The 14555-nt window shown below is 44.0% G+C and overlaps 1 protein-coding gene across 1 annotated transcript; it reads left to right on the top strand.

The window, feature by feature from the left end:
* The first annotated feature begins 220 nt into the window (after window positions 1-220).
* Window positions 221-3131, top strand: KLF2 (KLF transcription factor 2). Its single transcript, XM_077805365.1, has 3 exons — window positions 221-339; window positions 739-1657; window positions 2238-3131. The coding sequence occupies exons 1-3, from the start codon at window positions 265-267 to the stop codon at window positions 2411-2413; spliced, it is 1170 nt and encodes a 389-aa protein (XP_077661491.1). The 5' UTR covers window positions 221-264; the 3' UTR covers window positions 2414-3131.
* The last annotated feature ends 11424 nt before the right edge of the window (window positions 3132-14555 follow it).

Below are 14555 nucleotides of genomic sequence, written 5' to 3'. Positions count from 1 at the left end.
GACCCGGGGGCCGGCCGGCCGCTCCGCCCCGCTCAGGCTAGAGCTGCAGCTGCAGCAGCCGCCGCTGCCTCCTTTTATAGCGGGGCTAAATTTAGGTTGCGCCTGGCTCGTTCCCTCCCGCCCCGTCCGGGACGCGTTTCCTCCGCTCCCTGCAATTGGCTTGAGGGCTCTGGCGGCCCGGGCTATAAGGCAGGGAGGGCCCGGGAGCCGCCAGCTCGCAGCCCCTCCAGCCATCGCCCCGGAGCAGCCGAGCCGGGACGCACTATGGCGCTGAGCGACACGATCCTGCCCTCGTTCGCCACCTTCACCAGCCCCTGCAGGGAGAAAACTTTCCACGAAGTGAGTGTCCGCGAAGCGCCTGGGCGGGCCGGCCGGGGGCCCGCGTCCTGACGTGCCAGACGCCCTTTTCCCCCAGCCCCAAACTCCTCTGGCCGGGGAGGTCCAGAGGGATGCAGCTACCCCTGCTCCTGCAAAGGGACAGCTGGATAGTAATGACCTGACTCCTGCAAAGGCTTGGGTGGGAAATGCTGTGGAGTGTCAGCATGTGTGTGCAGTGCTAGGGGTGGGGAGTATGTGCAGGGGGAATGCCCCATGAAGTGCTGGGGCATTATAGCATTTTGAGTAACACTGATTGGGAATAAACGCTAGCCCTGGAGCAGATGGGTTAACCCTGTCCATTAGCAGAGATTCGTGGATCCTCTCCCCTGAGCTCTAATATTCTCTGCTTTTCTTTCTCAGAAATGGAAATGTGACCAGGAGGACAAGGCCCCTGCCAACAGCTGCACCATGCCAGAACTGAGGCCAGGACTGGGCAGCCTCTCCCCTCGCAAAGAGGATGAAGATCTCAACAATGTTTTGGATTTTATCCTTTCCATGGGCAACGACAACTTCAGCCAGAACTCACCTAGTGGGGACTATCCCTCAGCACAGACAGAGCCTAGCAGCTTCTACCAGACAAATCCATCTTCTGGATGCTACAGTTCCCTGGGACAGAGCAATCCACCTCCTTACAACTCCAGCCTCATGTCAGAGATGATCAGATCTGAAATGGACCCAAACTTCTGCCTCCCCAGTCATGTCCAGGGACGATTCTTTGTGACATCCAGCTTTGGGAGCCCACACTTTGTGGACAACATTAAGCCAGAACCTGACATGGACAGTTATGGGCCTGTCATGGGCCTCGTCCCTCAGTCATGCCCTAAGATCAAGCAAGAAGGCAATGCAACCTGCATGATGGCCTACGAGCAGCCCAGGATGGCCAGCTCACCCCAGATCCCTGGCACAGAGACACCCCCTCTGAGCCCTGATGACCTCATGGTGACTGACTGCCAAACACAGATGATCTGCCCCTCGTCAATGTCATTCCAACAAAGCTATCACCCTGCCACAGGCTTCCACCATCACCAGACCCACTTCCAGTACCAGAGTGCCTCTCAGTTTGGCTTGTTTGAGGACAGCGTGCCCTTGCAACCCTCAGCTCCAAGAGGCATACTAACTCCTCCTTCCTCTCCCTTGGAGCTGATGGATTCCAAGCCCAAAAGAGGGCGACGATCCTGGCCCAGGAAGAGGACAGCCACACACACATGCACCTATGCAGGCTGTGGGAAAACCTATACCAAGAGTTCCCACTTGAAGGCCCACCTTAGAACACACACAGGTAAATACAGCGCAATGCTTGGCTATATGGGGCAACCACGCGGTTTGCCATGAACGGATGCTAAGAAACCCTCGGCCACAGAATTAGTTCTAAGAGCAGAATGTAACCTGAATTGTGTGAGAAGTTCATTAATCCTATAGAGTCTGTAAACTACATGCATGCATGCCCAACCACAGTCTGAGAGGTTAATAACCCTGTCGTGGCTGGGCGCAGTCTGCATGTGTTTTTGCTTAAGTTTTTCCAACATAACAACGAGTGATACTTGCAACAATTGCCCTCCAATCACTTCCTCTCCCCCCCCCCCCCCCCCCAAAAAAAAACCAAACAAACCCACAACCATACTCCAAGCAGAGAGCTTCCTCTGCCCAGAGAAGGGAGAAGAGTGGCTACTGCAATTTAATTATCCTGGGAGGCACTTTGATACTATAGTGCTGGGCACCAACATAAAATGCTACGCTAAAATAAATGTTAGGAATATGCTGAGATCTAGTGAGAGAATTTACAACCCTTCTAGTGTTTGGGAGCTGCCTTTATGTGGGAGGAATTCACTGAGTCATGGTCTGTCTGATTTTCCCAACAGGTGAGAAACCTTATCACTGTAACTGGGAAGGCTGCGGCTGGAAGTTTGCTCGCTCTGATGAACTGACTCGTCACTATCGCAAGCACACTGGCCACCGGCCCTTCCAGTGCCACCTCTGTGACAGGGCTTTCTCCAGGTCAGACCACCTGGCTCTGCACATGAAAAGGCACATGTAGCTATAGAGACTCGGTACTGCACATCAGACATTATTTAACTGCTCAGGTGCAGAATCGTTCAAAAATCTGTAGCTGGTACTACTTAGAGGCAACAAAGCTCTAGCCATGGATGGGAAGGAAGAATTTGACTCAAGGAGGTTTAGCCTGTCATCTCCTGAAGAGAATTTAAAGGGACTGTAATAGTGTGACTGTCCACTTCACTCAAGAGAATATGGTTTATTTATAGAGCTTCTGTGAAGGGTAAACTCAACAAGACTCCATGCAGATTGTATAGAAGAAGCTGTAAATACTGTACCTCTGATTGTAATTGCCCAATACATAAGCTTTATAAGACAATGTTTGTATGGAAACTGCCTGAAGTCAACCCTAGATGGGATTAAATGAATGTTTCTGTCGATGATATTTTAGATTTCAGTTGAAGGCATGGCTAAGAGAAACACTCTGATTGTTAGACTATTTGTTTCATTGGTGCAATAATATTCTTGTCTGCCATGATCTACACTAGAAGTACAGGGCTTGATGTCTTGTAAAAAAATAACCTATTTTACTGATTGATTTTTTTTTATATATTGTACATAATTTTATACATTGAGAAATGTTGTAATGTATTATGTAAATAAGACAAATGGGCATTTTGCCTATTTCTGTTTTTATTAAAAAAGTAGCAATTTTTCAATGTTTGAAAACATTCTCTTTTTAATAAAATAAATGTTTAAGAGATGAGATCACACTTTATATCTTATTTGAGAGCCAGTCATTATCCTTCCCAACAGCTGAATCAACAGCCTCCTGGAAATGTTTTAAATGAGAAAAAATTATAGGAGGACATTTAAAAAAAAATCAGGTCCCTGTTCTAAAAACAGGACGAAATTAGGTGTAAAACTCCTGATTAGTTATAGCTGAACTACAGAAAATTCAATGTTATTTCAAATAGGAAAGTGTTTCATATTCAACATGTACTTCCTAAAAATGGTTGTTCAGGTAAAAAGTAAGCAACACTGTAATTTCAGTCTCATTTCTAGTTTATGCTGGACTATTTTAATAGCATCCTTAATGTTTTCCAGATGTAGTCACAGTTTTGCCAGCAGTGTGTGGGTTTTTACTATAAATTTAAACACTGCATTTTTGTAATTATGGAGGCTTATTTTAAGGCAACTTTGTACATAAATTACCCTTGCTCTCAAGAGCTCAGTGCAGAATTCCTATTGATCAGTAGTGAAATGTTTAAACTTTTTTTTTCTTTTTAACATAATTCTCCCACAGAGTTTGGCTAAAGTTTCTTTTTAATACACTCCAAAAACAAAGGTTCATTGAATACGTTATAAAGATTCACAGATTACAAGAGTTAATAAACACATTTTTGTATTGGAGCTAGATAACCTAGTCAAGAGTCCCAATTGCTGCAAACTAATTTCAGACAAACTGAGTATTGTGATTGTAACAGTGCAGAGGTGAAGTCGGTCCACTGAAACCATAAGGAGTTTCTCTAGACCTACACTGCTGTAAAAAAAGATCAGAATTTGGCCCAATTTCTATATTTATGCACTTAGTCTAAAATTATGGTGGATATACTTCATTTTTACTTTTTAGAGCTAGGATTTCACACTACTGGAGTAAAATTATAATTATTATTAATTAGTATAGTATTAGGAAAATGTTTTTCCTAAAATGTATACACTTGGATATTTTAGTATAAGAAATAGAGTTGGGATTTTTTTTCTGACTCTACAAGTTATACTGCACATGAATGAAATCAACAGGAATGTATTTAAAGTCATTGCAAATATAGCTATTCTTCTGTGAAAGCAAAGTCTGGATTTGTTCATGTGGAACAGATGTATTTTGGGCTTCTAATCAGTGACATGGAAGAGTGAGTTCCACATTTCACTTTTACAGCTCTTTCAAAGTGAAATTTGAGGTAAAGTAACTTATTTGCCAGAAACAATTGCTCAATATAATTCCAGAAAGTGAGGATGACTTAAGGATGTTCTAAAATTATCACACCCATTGTTGCAATAGTTCTAAGTATTTCCTCCTTTTTTCTCATAGGCCAAGGTTTCATATCTGAGCGTGTCTGTTGGTGTTTATAACCTCCTGAACAGAATTTTAAAATCAAATCTTAATCTAATCTTTCCATATTGAACTGGATACTTCAAGAATTTCCCTTTTTAGAGTGTTCTCGTATATGTTGCAACATAATAACTAGTTCCTAAAATACTCCCTTCGTCTCCATAGACTCACAGTTTTTGTGCCTTCTTTTATCTCTCATCTTACACATGATACAGTCTCCCAAATAACGTTCACTGGGTGAGACCCACCCTTATACAGAGAACCAGAACAAGGCTTATTGTACCACACGTAAGCTCTGTGCAGGGCCTGAGAAGCAACATTTTCAGCTCCCTCTGGCCACCTGTGCAGCGTGGCTATGCCTACTACTACAGTTTATGGAGAGGCGTAGCGGCCAGAGCCACTGCTCTCTCTTGCCCTTGTGGATTCCCCATCTCACTAACCCACTTTCAGTTCCACCCACACACCTTGTAGAGAGCCCCTGTAGAGCTCTGCTCCATGCCATATGTGGGAAGGGGTTCAATATGTCCATGAAGAAGTCATTTAATATCCACCATACGCTATTTAAAAGTGAAGCGTTCACAATGTTTTTAGCTTTCATTTTGATGTAAGCAAATGTTAGACTGTACAAAGTCATCCTGATACATACACAGGCCTCTGCAAAGTAGGAGCCAACTAAACATTAACAAAGCCCCCTGACCACTATGATTTGAACTATCTGATGGTTGCCATCTATGACAGTTTCTATGTAGTCTTTACTGAGAGATTGCAGGTCCCATGTCTCAAGATAGTCCCTCAGTAAAGAGCAGTGTTGTTTATACTCCCTTCCACTTTATGTTAAGGGACATGTTATGTTAACAGACAATCCTTATGAGATAGCAATGTTTCTTAATTGGTGCATCCATTGATGCACCTCCAGAGGGGTCTTCTAGAACAGAGTACAGAAATTGTGTGCTTTGCCATATGAGTCATTTAAGCCACCAATTCTTTCTTCAGTTGGAAGGAGCACTCTTATTCTAAAACACCATCCCAACAACAGCACAGTCACGTCCTATTTCTTTAAGTAATGTTCTTTGTTATGATAAGTACTGATTTCCAAGAATCCTGGCCAGGGGAGACCCCTACCACTAACCATGCCAGAGAGAGTTAATTCCTTTCCCACATCCCCTCCAGCACACTAATATCTACATTCACCCATTTTAACATGATTATTAATACATAAATAAAAATCAGTCAGTCAAATCTGCTAAGAGGAAATGTAGAGTCCGTTGTAAACAAGATTTTCACACACACTCTTAAAAGATACCACAATGATGAGTGCACTATAAATGCAAGATAGATCAATAGATTAGATAGAGCGTGCTTAGAAACAAACAGATCCAGCACAATGTCCCAAGTCAGTTAGCTGTTCACATTTTTGAATATGAGACATTTTCCAACGTAGTTACTGCTATAGTTCAGTTTCAGCCTGCAATTTTTCACTCAGTTGAAAACAGTCTTCTCTCACCTGTTAACTCAGAAGTGCCAGTTAAAGCCACATGATGTGAACTCAGACTTTAGCAAATACTGTCCTAGCCTCAAAGTCTGTTGCTGCTGAAACAGCAACAAGAGCAGAGCTTGTGTCCTGTCAGCCAGAGAAGCCATTATCGTAGCCCTCCAATACTTCCAGCACTACAGTGAAAACAATTATCCAAAACAGAGACAAAACAATTTAAAATCAAGGGTCTAAAGACTAAAATAGAAGCATGGAAAGGAGCTCTTCCAGATTATCCTGCAGCAACCTGGGGAAGTTTCTAACAACAAAGGAGAGCTTATAACAAACACAGAACTTTGGGGCACCTATTCAGGCTTTAGCTAACCCCACGTAATGATGGGGCTACTAGTATTTCTGAGTGTATAAACACTTGGTTACTTTCAGTAGTTTATAAACTGATTGCAAAAAATTGTTCCAGGCTGAAATTCAGTCTCTAGCAATAAGCAGTACCAAAAATAGTTTGTCAATTTTTAAAATAATAGGATTGTTAAGTGTTGTGGTTTCAACAACTATTTTGTGCACCAATAACACCTCCCTTTCACAAGCCTCAAGAAGGAGGAAGCGGTTTAGAAATAAAACAGACACCATTTAAAATGTGTTTCCATGGGTCTAGAGGCTGCTGGCTCAATCTGGCAACGAGTGGGGTTTCCATAAATTCCCATGATCTTCTGATCCCAAACAACCAACTCCCTGAACTGGTACCCCCTACCAAAAGTTGTCATCCTGTGGGGGTGGGAGGGTGCCCTAGTGCCCTGCTGCCTCATCCTGTGGTGTCTTTAGGGAAGGGTGGCAGGCCTATTCCCAGCAAATCTTTCCCCCATTTTCTTCCTCAGCAGACATGACAGACCCATTTGTTTACTTTCGTCTGTCCACTGGACAGGTCCTAAGGGCATCTCCTCTCTTCCTTTCGCTTCAGGATATTCCCTTTGTGCCCTTTACCCATGTGGCACTCTTCAACCTCTTGCCCAAAGCTGCAGCATATATAACAGTAATCCATATACTAAGAGCTACTGACCCCTCCCATGTAACAGAGCACTAACAATTGGAACCTTATCCAGGTCAGGTGACTGGAACCAGGCCATGAAGTGAAATCGCTTAACAGCCCTCCTGTGTCACACCTTTATTGCTCCATGTGGCCCCTTTCCCCATATGTGACACTGACCTTGTCCATATGCCTCCTCCCTATGTCCATGCATCCCTTTTTCCTATCTATGGCACCAAGAATCCTTCCCCATATATTTCCCACCTGTCCTTGCCTGCTCTCCATGAAATGGGCTGTCCCCATCCTCACTCATTACAGCAACGGGTGGTGTGCCTATTGACAGTTCCCTGCATGCTCTCATTGCACTTTATCTGCTATTCTCTGGTCCTCCTAGAGATTCTAGGGCAGGAGAGTACCTGAGGCATGGAGGAAAGGGAGAAGGGACTGCTATGCCTCCCATCTATGCTTGACAATAATTCTTAATAGCAGGAAGAAAACACATGGCACACTACCTTGGCCTTCACCAGGCCTGTGAGCACCTAGGACTGGGTTCTCATATCTGGCCACCCCTATGCCCATCAGGCCAGATAGAACAGTACCACAATGAAGTGGGTGTACTTCTTGCTTTCTCTACTCTCCGCTATACAAAATTGGGAAGGTGGTATAAATGGGCTCCTGAGAGCCTCTACAGGGTAGAAAGAAAAGGAGTACTTGTGGCACCTTAGAGGCTAACCAATTTATTTGAGCATAAGCTTTTGTGAGCTACAGCTCACTTCATTGGATGTATTCAGTGGAAAATACAGTGGGGAGATTTATATACACACAGAACATGAAAAAATGGGTGTTATCATACACTCTGTAAGGAGAGCAATCACTTAAGATGAGCTATTACCAGCAGGAGAAGGGGTGGGAGGGTGGGAGAAAACCTTTTGTAGTGATAATCAAGGTGGGCCATTTCCAGCAGTTAACAAGAATGTCTGAGAAACACTGTGTGTGTGTGGGGGGGGAATAAACATGGGGAAATAGTTTTACTTTTTGTAATGACCCATCCACTTCCTGCCTCTGTTCAAGCCTAAGTTAATTGTATCCAGTTTGCAAGTTAATTCCAATTCAGCAGTCTCTCTTTGGAGTCTGTTTTTGAAGATTTTTTGTTGAAGAATTGCTACTTTTAGGTCTGTAATCGAGTGGCCAGAGAGATTGAAGTGTTCTCCAACTGGTTTTTGAATGTTATAATTCTTGATGTCTGATTTGTGTCCATTTATTTTTTTACGTAGAGACTGTCCAGTTTGACCAATGTACATGGCAGAGGGGCATTGCTGGCACATGATGGCATATATCACATTGGTAGATGTGCAGGTGAACGAGTCTCTGACAGTGTGGCTGATGTGATTAGGCCCTATGATGGTGTCCCCTGAATAGATATGTGGACACAGTTGGCAACGGGCTTTGTTGCAAGGATAGATTCCTGGGTTAGCGGTTCTGTGGTGTGGTGTGTGGTTGCTGGTGAGTATTTGCTTCAGGTTGGGGGGCTGTCTGTAGGCAAGGACTGGCCTGTCTCCCAAGATCTGTGAGAGTGATGGGTCATCCTTCAGGATAGATTGTAGATTCTTGATGATGCGTTGGAGAGGTTTTAGTTGGGGGCTGAAGGTGATGGCTAGTGGTGTTCTGTTATTTTATTTGTTGGGTCAGTCCTGTAGTAGATGACTTCTGGGTACTCTTCTGGCTCTGTCAATCTGTTTCTTCACTTCAGCAGGTGGGTACTGTAGTTGTAAGAAGGCTTGATAGAGATCTTGTAGGTGTTTGTCTCTGTCTGAGGGGTTGGAGCAAATGTGGTTGTATTGTAGAGCTTGGCTGTAGACAATGGATTGTGTGGTGTGGTCTGGATGAAAGCTGGAGGCATGTAGGTAGGCATAGCGGTCAGTAGGTTTCTGGTATAGGGTGGCGTTTTTGTGAGCATTGCTTATTAGCACCGTACTGTCCAGGAAGTGGATCTCTTGTGTGGATTGGTCCAGGCTGAGGCTGATGGTGGGATGGAAATTGTTGAAATCATGGTGGAATTCCTCAAGGGCTTCTTTTCCATCGGTCCAGATGATGAAGATGTCATCCATGTAGCGCAAGTAGAGTAGGGGCGTTAGGGGACGAGAGCTGAGGAAGCGTGTTCTAAGTCAGCCATAAAAATGTTGGCATACTGTGGGGCCATGCGGGTACCCATAGCAGTGCCGCAGATTTGAAGGTATACATTGTTCCCAAAGGTGAAATAGTTATGGGTGAGGACAAAGTCACAAAGTTCAGCCACCAGGTTTGCCGTGGCATTATCAGGGATACTGTTTCTGACGGCTTGTAGTCCATCTTTGTATGGAATGTTGGTGTAGAGGGCTTCTACATCCACAGTGGCCAGGATGGTGTTTTCAGGAAGATCACCGATGGATTGTAGTTTCCTCAGGAAGTCAGTGATGTCTCGAAGATAGCTGGGAGTGCTGGTAGCGTAGGGCCTGAGGAGGGAGTCTACATAGCCAGACAATCCTGCTGTCAGGGTGCCAATGCCTGAGAGGATGGGGCATCCAGGATTTCCAGGTTTATGGATCTTGGGTAGCAGATAGAATACCCCAGGTCGGGGCTCTAGGGGTGTGTCTGTGCGGATTTGTTCTTGTGCTTTTTCCCAACAAATGGTGTAGTTTCTTTTGGTAACCCTCAGTGGGATCAGAGGGTAATGGTTTGTAGAAAGTGGAGTTGGAGAGCTGCCGAGCAGCCTCTTGTTCATATTCCGACCTATTCATGATGACGACAGCACCTCCTTTATCAGCCTTTTTGATTATGATGTCAGAGTTGTTTCTAAAAAGAAAAGGAGTACTTGTGGCACCTTAGAGACTAACGAATTTATTTGAGCATGAGCTTTCGTGAGCTACAGCTCACTTCTTCGGATGCATACCGTGGAAACTGCAGCAGACTGGATTTTAGATAAGCTATTACCAGCAGGACAGTGGGGTGGAAGGAGGTATTGTTTCATATTCTCTGTGTATATATAAAGTCTGCTGCAGTTTCCACGGTATGCATCCGAAGAAGTGAGCTGTAGCTCACGAAAGCTCATGCTCAAATAAATTCGTTAGTCTCTAAGGTGCCACAAGTACTCCTTTTCTTTTTGCGAATACAGACTAACATGGCTGTTACTCTGAAACCTGAGAGTTGTTTCTGAGGCTGTGGATGGCATTGTGTTCTGCCCGGCTGAGGTTATGGGGCAAGTGATGCTGCTTTTCCACAATTTCAGCCCGTGCATGTCAGTGGAAGCACTCTATGTAGAAGTCCAGTCTGTTGTTTCGACCTTCAGGAGGAGTCCACCCAGAATCCTTCTTTTTGTAGTGTTGGTAGGAAGGTCTCAGTGGATTAGTATGTTGTTCAGAGGTGTGTTGGAAATATTCCTTGAATTGGAGACATCGAAAATAGGATTCTAGGTCACCACAGAACTGTATCATGTTCGTGGGGGTGGAGGGGCAGAAGGAGAGGCCCCGAGATAGGACAGGTTCTTCTGCTGGGCTAAGAGTATAGTTGGATAGATTAACAATATTGCTGGGTGGGTTAAGGGAACCACTGTTGTGGCCCCTTGTGGCATGTAGTAGTTTAGATAGTTTAGTGTCCTTTTTCTTTTGTACAGAAGCAAAGTGTGTGTTGTAAATGGCTTGTCTAGTTTTTGTAAAGTCCAGCCACAAGGAAGTTTGTGTGGAAGGTTGGTTTTTTATGAGAGTATCCAGTTTTGAGAGCTCATTCTTAATCTTTCCCTGTTTGTTGTAGAGAATGTTGATCAGGTGGTTCCGCAGTTTCTTTGAGAGTGTGTGGCACAAGCTGTCAGCATGGTCTGTGTGGTATGTAGATTGTAATGGATGTTTTACCTTCAGTCCTTTTGGTATGATGTCCATCTGTTTGCATTTGGAAAGGAAGATGATGTCTGTCTGTATCTGTACGAGTTTTTTCATGAAGTTGATAGATTTCCACTCCATACGGCTAAATGCAGTGCCTTCCAGGGTAGAGCATCTGAAAATGGATTTGTCTGCTCATACTATCCTCAGCTTGAGGTGCAGAGAGGTAGGGGGCGGGGATTTATCCTAAATTCGATGTGCAGGAAACAGGTTTGATTTAATCTCTCACGGTGTGAGTTTCAGCCACAATTATTTGATCTAACAATATTTTATGTGGACTCAAAATGAGTCATGTGCCCAACTTTACAGTACAAAGATGGTATGTTCACTTACAGCATCTTCCCACCTGCTGCAGCATCGGGGCCAATTGAGGTTTTATGCATTCTGCAAGTTTATTTTTTTACCATCTGTTATTGGTGCCTATTGCTTATTTTATAAATTAAAAGTGCCCAGGAACTAGCACAACTTCAGCCTTTCACCTTCAACTCTGATAGCTACCCCTCCAAATCCCTACTATTATATTAGACCAAAAGAGACTTTTACACAGAAAGCTGGTAGCACAGATACTTTCTACAGCTTTAATTAAGGATGTGACCATATGACGAAGCGGGACTGTTCTTCATGTTTCCTCTGAATATTGTGGAGGTGCCTCAGTTTCCCCTAGGCAGTTCTTAAGTATCTAGGTGGTGGGATAAAGGTGTATGATCATTGCAGAGCCCTAGAGGGCAGGTGTGTGCAGGGGTCTGGACACAGAGAATGGCCAACACCCTGTTTCCTGGCAACTGATGGCCTGGGCCCTGCAAGGTGAGAGCTAAAGGTTTGGAGAACAAAGGAATCCGGTGCCCTCCTGGCCCGGGAAAGGGACAAAGCCCAGAGGAGGAGGGGCTGGAAGGAGTTGCAGTTTGGGTCTGGCTGGGGACATGGAGTGAAGTGCAGATGGGGTTGTCTGGCTCACTGCCCCCCAAAACGGACCTGGCTGAGGGGTCCTGTTCTCTGCACCTACAAGCTCTATGTTAGAACATGTCCCTGTCGTCTAATAAGCCTTCTGTTTTACTGGCTGGCTGAGAGTCACGTCTGACTGCGAAGTTGGGGTGCAGGACCCTCTGGCTTCCCCAGGACCTCACCTGGGCGGACTCGCTGTGGGAAGCGCAAGGACAGGCAGAGGAGGCTGAATGCTCCGAGGTCAGACCCAGGAAGATGGAAGTTGTGTGAGCTGTGAGTCCTGAAGACAGTCTTCTCACAGAAAGGAAACTCCCCCAAAGTCCTGACTGGCTTTGTAGGGAGCAGTTCCAGAGCATCGCCCGGGGACTCCGGGACAGACCATTCCTTGAATCAGAGTCTTCTCACATTGTGAGGATTTGGAGATTGCTTACTGACAGCCCAAAATAAAGTGATTGGATATTAATTTAATAGTGGACTTATCTAAAACAACTTAAAAAGTATACAAATATTAAAGCTGCCAAACAGCTTTTTGATGAGGCTATTCCCTTCCCACCTCCCTCTAAAGGTCTGCATTGTAAGGGAAAGGGATTGTGCAGAAAAAGCAAAGTGGTGCTTCACTGTGAGGCTTTCACAGCAGCCCAACTGGGTGACCCACTTGCTTCAGAGTCAAGATAGATGCCTAGAGCTTCTTCCTTCAATAGCTATTCTTTGCCATGGTCTGGGATGCCAGTTTCCCCAAGAAACCAATACTATATCTGTAGTGCTGTTGGAAGAACTTCTGGCTGCATCTCTTTGTGCCCTGTCTGTTCTGTCAGACCATTTTCCACTCACTCCCCTTTGCAGTCTTTCAGCTGAAGGTGTGTCTCCAGTGGCTGTACAGCATGGAGTATTCAGCTTAGCAAGTCTGTTTGCAGCTCCCTATGCTCTCTCACTACTTCTAGCCACAGTGTTGTAGACATCAAATACAAGAACTTTCAGTAATTTAACAGATTTAGCAATTTATTAATGGCAGTGGACATTTTACCCAATTGCTTCCTTAGCAGGATTTGCTCCACGAGGCCCAGGAGCGACTGATTAGTGATTAGTGCCTGCTAATCATTTGAGTTGCCTCCTCTGCTCTGTTCTGCCTGTTGATTGGTGGAAATGGTTCTTGTATTTTGTGCGAGACACCAGTATGAAATATGCACAAACACGAGATCCATCCACTGGGAAAAGGCAGCTAGGACTTTCCATGGAGTCCCAAAACACAGATGGGTCATATTCCCCTCACCTATCAAGTTTTATGTGACAGGTGGTGCCTTGGTAATAGTGAGGGCTGCTGTACAAATGCCTAAGAGCCATGAGAGAGAACACAATTTATGTGGAGGCCCTGTATTCGGATAGACGGTCATTGACGTCTTTCAAGGGATCGAGATTGATAATATTTACATATAACTAAATGTATATTTAATTGAGATGCCTTTTACATGGATTATTTATTTAATAGGTTTCAGAGTAACAGCCGTGTTAGTCTGTATTCGCAAAAAGAAAAGGAGTCCTTGTGGCACCTTAGAGACTAACCAATTTATTTGAGCATGAGCTTTCGTGAGCTACAGCTCACTTCATCAGATGCATCCACGGAATGCATCTGATGAAGTGAGCTGTAGCTCACGAAAGCTCATGCTCAAATAAATTGGTTAGTCTCTAAGGTGCCACAAGGACTCCTTTTCTTTTTATTTAATAGGATAAGGCAAAAAATGAAAAAAGCTGGGTGCCTCTAGTTAGGTACTTAAGTCCCTATTTGGGTACCTGCATCAGTGGCCTGATTTTCAGAGGGTCTGAGCACTCTCACCTTTAACTGAAATCAATGGGAATCACAGCCACTTGGCACGTCAGGACACTTATTTAGGCACCTGTCTTTGGCCTCCTAACTGAAAAGGTTGGCCTCCACATTGTAGTACTTACTCATTTGTCCACATCCTAAAGGGTTTTCCCTAAACAGAAATTAATTTTAAAAGTACATCACAAAATAGCAGTATCTGGACAAAAGCCCTGTTTTTTTTTTTTTTTTTTTTTATTTACCTGCTTCAGCCATCATTTGTTTGCAAATTAAAACAAGTTATTCATCGGCCTGACCATGAATCCAATGTGTGTAGAGATTGCTGCTGAAGACATTTATCTTTCTGGTGGATTTATGCTTAGATGTGGTATCCCTTTAAGTGGGCTTCACTGTATGCTTTTGCAGTTATGTTCTTACACTTCAGAGTGTTCCTAGAGGGTTTGACCTATCACTATATCATCAGGAAACATCTGGAATAGCAGACTGAGTACTTCCTGGGACATTTTTGGTAAATGTAAAGAAATTGTTGCACCTTGAAGGTTTTCCACAGACTATTTTAGTACCTGGGCATGATGTTGGTATAAATTACAAGTTATTTTTCATAAGTCTATGTTTTTATACACACACCCCCTCAAACCAAGGGAAGTAAATTGTGTTGAAATTAATTGATCTACAGAACAGCCTCAGAGTTACAAACACCTCGGGAATGGAGGTTGGTCATAACTCTGAAATGTTTGTAATTCTGAACAAAATATTATGGTTGTTCTTTCAAAAGTTTACAACTGAACATTGACTTAATAAAGCTTTGAGACTTTACTATGCAGAAGAAAAATGCATTTAATCATCTTAATTTAAATGAAGCAGGCACAGAAACCGTTTCCTTACCT

Source organism: Eretmochelys imbricata, chromosome 25, assembly GCF_965152235.1.
Source record: "Eretmochelys imbricata isolate rEreImb1 chromosome 25, rEreImb1.hap1, whole genome shotgun sequence".
NCBI lineage: Eukaryota > Metazoa > Chordata > Testudines > Cheloniidae > Eretmochelys > Eretmochelys imbricata.
This window is presented reverse-complemented; position numbering and strand designations above follow the sequence as displayed.